The sequence below is a fragment of the Aegilops tauschii genome, chromosome 6 (genome assembly GCF_002575655.3).
Source record: "Aegilops tauschii subsp. strangulata cultivar AL8/78 chromosome 6, Aet v6.0, whole genome shotgun sequence".
Classification (NCBI taxonomy): domain Eukaryota; kingdom Viridiplantae; phylum Streptophyta; class Magnoliopsida; order Poales; family Poaceae; genus Aegilops; species Aegilops tauschii.
Window position 1 is genome coordinate 494,774,672 of NC_053040.3, and position 5,521 is coordinate 494,780,192.

The following is a 5,521-nucleotide window of genomic DNA, read 5'->3' on the forward strand; positions in this document are numbered from 1 at the left end:
CAATTATTTTTTTTAATACATGGTCAATATTGTTTTTTCAAATGCTTGCTTAATATTCATGCCGGCGGTGATATTCATGCAGCAGGATCTCGGTGAGCAGGAGCGTGAGGATGCTCATTAAGTTGCCTGCCTTAACTAATCAATCTGGGTGCCTCATTTGGACAGGCCGCGTCAACATCATTCATGCATGCATGGCCCCTCACCTCATCTCAGTGCGTGGACAAGGACACCACATTATTGTCTGAATCTGATCATTGATTAGTGTTACCAACCCAGCAGCTTGTGAAAAGGAAAAAAATGAGTATGCCTGAAGAATTTAGCAGGTGCAACTTACTCAAGTTCAGGTACCCTGTATCACTCCTTAGGAATCGATTGCTCAAGTTTGTTTTTGTCAGGTCTAGCATGCTTCCACATGAACTTTCTGTGCTGTGGGATCTACCACTATTGCATGATGAATTGTTACTGTTCTTCGTCCTATTGTCCTACTACACTCCTCCACTTCATGTGGGAGGGACTTGCAGCATGAATTATTACTGATAAAGTGGTTGCGCCATGAAGCCATGTCACATGCCCCGCCTGCTACCTCTACTCCACGTACACAAGCGTGCTTTTTTTAACACTTGGATAGGTGAAGCACAAGCATGAGGCTTGCGCATACCAATGTGTCACGTAGCACCAGCAAACAAAGCCGTCTACGGCTACCCAACAAGAAAGGCATACTCATTTTTGCGAGGTTTTGGTTGGATGGTTCATGGCCACGGGCAGGATATGTGTGCACTTTAGTGTCGATATCAATGAATGCTCGCAGCTACTACCCCATCTGTTAAAAAGTATAAGAGCGTTTAGATCACTAGTTATATTTCTTTACGATGGAGTAATAAATTGTTCACGTTTTCCGGACAAATTAGGCGGTGCAAATTAGATGTTTCCATGCATATCCAATGTAACAATCAATGTTGCTTTTTTCCCAGTCTCGCGAAGATTCTCATACGAGTAGAATGTGCATGTGTTCGTTTGTACAAACGAGTGTATATTTGTATGTAGCCTCGCACAGATGCTCATACGAGTAGAATGTGCATGTGTTCGTCGTACAAACGAGTGTATATATGTATGCGAGCATCTTCGTCCGTGTTGTCTCAACTGTACTGTGTTTTTTAAAAGAAAATAGGAGTGCTTTGGCAACGACGTTGGCATGTAGACGTGTTTGTAGCGGAAGAGGATTTTGTATCTTTGTAACTACCTCCATGGCTCAATCTGATGACACAAACTCGGAGTAATTAACTACATGATGATCGATGGTGCATTTCGAAATCAAAGCTAGCGATCTACAGATCCAACAACTGATCAAACAAACCAAATAAAATCCTATCTACTAGCTAGCTTAACTGGAGATCGAGAGGATCTCATCCCAATCAATCAATGTATGTAACCAGCTCGATCAATCACTGGAGATGCTAACCAGACCGGAGTGGTCAGTCCGTCGGCGGCCCCGGCGCGCCCATGATGACGGCGTCGGACCAGCGCGCGGGCGAGCGGTCGCTGCTGTTGGACGACGACATGGCCTCGGCGCGCGCCTCCCGCACCATCCGGAGCACCTCGGCCGTGGCCGGCCGCGCGCCCGTGTCCGCGGCCACGCACGCCGCCGCCACGCCCACCAACGCGCCCAGCTTCTCCTCGGCGGGGCCGGCGGCGCCGGACGCGGCCGACTCACCGCCCGACTCCGTGGACATCTCCTCCTCGCGCGCGGCGCGCACCCAGGCGGCCACCTCGTCGGCACCGCCGCCGCCGCGCTGGTCCAGGAGGTCCGGGAACGGCGCGCGGCCCGTGAGCAGCTCCAGCAGCAGCACGCCGAAGCTGTACACGTCCGAAGCCGCCGTGAAGCACACGTGGGCCATGGACGAGGAGCGGGTCTCCGGGGCGCGGTAGAGGAGGGAGGCGGAGGATGCGTCGGCGCCTGCGGCGTGGAGGGCGGGGACGAGGCCGTAGTCGGTGAGGCAGGACTCGAAGTCGGGGCCGAGGAGGACGTTGGAGGGCTTGAGGTTGCCGTGCACGATCGCGGAGGAGTGGAGGTGCAGCAGGCCGGCGGCGATGTCCTCGGCGATCTTCATGCAGGAGGTCCAGTGCAGCGGCTTGCCCTTGCTCGACGGCCGAGACCCTGCATTGCACCCATGCATGCATTTCCAACCATTATACCACATTTAAATCATAAAAGATGCATGATAATCATGGGTTTCTATTGTAAACTCCATGCGTTCCAAAATATAAGTACTTGGAGAGATTCCACTATGGACCACACACGGAGCAAAATGAGTGAATCTACACTCTAAAATGCATCCACATGCGGTTCATAGTGAAATCTTCACAAAGACTTGTATTTAGAAACGGAGGGGTATTCCGTCTCAAAATAAGTGTCTCAAACTTAGTACTGCTTCGTACAAAAGTTATAAAATTGAGAGGACAAGGATAAAAAAAAAAGGCTCCCCGCATGCTCGTGTACTGAACCTTCTTCTTAGTATTTTATTTCTCTATATGAAGAGAAAAAGAAGATTCTTCCTTCAGTTTCAGTGAGATCTAGTAGTACTAGTCGTACTTGTTTTTTGTGTTCATCTAGTAGTAGTAGTATTGATCTGGTCCAGTGATCTTGTGGCTGGCTGGCTGGCTAGATTTACGGCACGGCGTGTCTTCCTGGGGGCGTGTTCATGTGGGACTTATTCGCATGCATGGATCAATGAAAACAAGGACATGCTGGCCTAGGGTCTTGTTCCAGCCTCCAGGCCACATGCTGGCATGGCCTGGTACACATGTTTGAGCAGTTCCAGTTCCAGGGAGCGCAGAGCACTTAAGAAATTTGCAGTATGAGTGAGTGAGTTAATAATAATAAAAAGCAGCTGGCTAGCAACTCCGCCATGAAATGCATCCACGTCACATGGCTTGGCACCAACCACTCCTCCTAGTACTACACATGTCCAGCCATTCTTGTTTGTTATTTTTTATGAATAAATCATAAGAGCTGGACTTTTTTTGTCACTTACTTATGGTGAAGCAGAGGCATACCAATGTTGTCACGTAGCACAAGAAGAAACCGGCCATGGAAATGGAACCTAGTGCAGCATCGCAACACAAGAGTCCAGACTCCAGACCCAGAGAGTGCGGCGGCCTTGAGTTACTGCTTTGCCTCAGCAACCCAACAAGAAAACAGAGAAATAGAGATGGTTGGATGCGCAACTGCTTCTGCTTCTGCTTCTGCTTGCTTTCCCCCGTGATTTTGCTCACTCAATCTCAATGCCGTGAGCGACAGCAAGAAAAATCGTCCCTTTTCCCTTCCATTTTGGATTAATTGGTTGGTTCATGGGCACGGGCACGGGCAGGACGTGTGCGTGCGGTTCAGTGTTCACCACTTCACATGAATGAATCAATGCTAGCTACTACTAGTACTTAACTTGCTTAATCGGTGCAGGTAAGTTAACAGTGCAAAAAATCGCGTTATAAATTCATCCTAACCATGGACGGATGGCAACGAGCAAGGAACTGAGCTGAAAAATGGTTCAAATGCAGCGCAGCACCAGCAGATTCTTTCTTTCTTTCAGAGAGAACGGAGCATGGCAATGGCGAGAATGGGGGGACGAGGAGGAACAAGACGACTGACCGTGGACGAGGGAGAAGAGGCTGCCGTTGGGGTAGTAGTCGTACACCAGCAGCCGCTCCTCCTTGGCCTGGAAGTATGCCCGGAGCGCCACCACGTTCGGGTGCCGCACCCGTCCGAGCTCCTCCGCCCGCCGCCCGAACTCCAGAGCCCCGCCGCCCACCCCGCCGGCGCCCCCCGCGTCGCCGCACCGCATCCGCTTCACCGTCACGATGAACCCCGTCTCCATCACCGCCTTGTACGTGCTCCCGGCCTCCCCGCGCCCCAGCGTCTCCGCCGACGCCCGCAGCAGCTCCTCCAGGCTGTACGCCTCCGCCGCGCCCCCGCAGAACACCAGCTTCCCGATCCCCTCCCGCTCCCACGAGAACTCCCGGCCGCCCGCCGCCGCCGCGTTCGTCGCCGGCGGCAGTGCTGCGTTGCCCGAGCGCTGCTGCTGGTGGTGCTGGTGCTGCGCGTCCTCCTCGGCCTGCTCCTCCGGCGTGCCGAGGCCGCCCTTGTCCACGTCGCCGGCCACCCGCTTGTTCCTGCCGCGCCCGCGCCGCGATGCCATGACGGCCGCCGCGACCAGGAGAGCAAGCACCACCGCCCCCGCCACCGTCGACCCGGCGATTATCGCGGCCTTCCTGCGGCGGCCGCTGCTGCCGCCGGACCCGCCGGGGGGAGGGAGCGGCGCGAACGCGGCCGTGGCGGGGGAGAGCGACATGAGCCCGGGAGCCGCCGCCACGACGCAGGGCACGGCGAGCGGCGCCCCGCAGAGCCCGCCATTGCCCGCGAACGCCGACGCGTTGAACCGCCTTGCGAGCACGCCCGGGATCTGCCCCGAGAGCCGGTTGCCCGAGACGTCGAGCGCCCGGAGCGTGCTCTGCGGGAGCGCGGGCACCGGCCCCGTCAGCAGGTTCCCGTCCAGCAGCAGCGATGTCAGCCTCGGCACGCCCGCGAGCTCCCGCGGGATCCGGCCGGAGAGGCGGTTGCCGGAGAGCACGAGGACGGTGGCGCGGTGGAGCAGCGCGAGGCTGGCGGGGAGCGGGCCGGAGAGCGCGTTGGACGCGAGGTAGAGCAGCTTGAGGTTGGGAAGGGCCGCGGCGAGCCCGTCGGGCACGGGGCCGGAGAGCGCGTTGGCCTTGAGGCTGAGCACGCGGAGTTGGGAGAGCGGGGCGAGGAGGGCGGCGGTGAGGGTGCCGGTGAGGTTGAGGTTCTCGAGGACCAGCTTGGTGACGCGGCCGGCGGGGTCGCACTGGCGCACGCCCGGCCAGGCGGTGCAGAGGGTGCGGGCCGTGGAGGGGTGCCATGGGAGGCGGTTGGAGGCGTCCAGCGCGGACTTGAGGGCCAGCAGCGCGTCGGCGTCGGTTGCTGTGGTGCCGGTGGCGGCGAGGGTGGCGGGTAGGGGGAAGAGTTGATGGTAGAGAAGGAGGAGGAGCAGGAGGTGGCGCGGCGAGAGGGGTCCGGGGGGCTTCATGGCGTGGAGTGTGGAGCTCGGCGCGTGAAGGAAGGGAGGCAGGAAGGGGAGGTCAGCAATGGCGGGTGGGCGGCATTAATGGGAGGGGCAGTGAGCTGAGGGAGGGAGCTAGCTGTAAAAGAAAAGAAACGGACAAGGCAGGGGAGGGAGAAGCTGGTGCGTTGCCTTGGATCTCTTGTCCGGAAAGGAAAGGAAAAGGGGAGAGGGACGGAGCATGAGCATGAGCTGCTGCTTAACTAAATGCGGCAGCGTGCGCGCGTGAGAGGGTGGGTCGGCTTGCCGGAGACGGCGAGAGGAGGAAGAAGAAAGACTGCTATGCTGTGATCAGTAATTAACACTGGAGTGAAGACTGGGGTAGTGCACCACATGCTCTCTGACTCTGACGGAGGTGGATGATTAACTTTGCGACCTCTCTGGAGTGG

General features: G+C 56.7%; 1 protein-coding gene across 1 annotated transcript; it reads right to left on the reverse strand.

Annotated features, from left to right (window-relative positions):
• Positions 1-1,274: 1,274 nt before the first annotated feature.
• LOC109787317 (inactive leucine-rich repeat receptor-like serine/threonine-protein kinase At1g60630) lies at positions 1,275-5,521 on the reverse strand. Its single transcript, XM_020345884.3, has 2 exons — positions 3,647-5,521; positions 1,275-2,155 (listed from the first exon to the last, which is right to left on the reverse strand). The coding sequence occupies exons 1-2, from the start codon at positions 5,097-5,099 to the stop codon at positions 1,473-1,475; spliced, it is 2,136 nt and encodes a 711-aa protein (XP_020201473.1). The 5' UTR covers positions 5,100-5,521; the 3' UTR covers positions 1,275-1,472.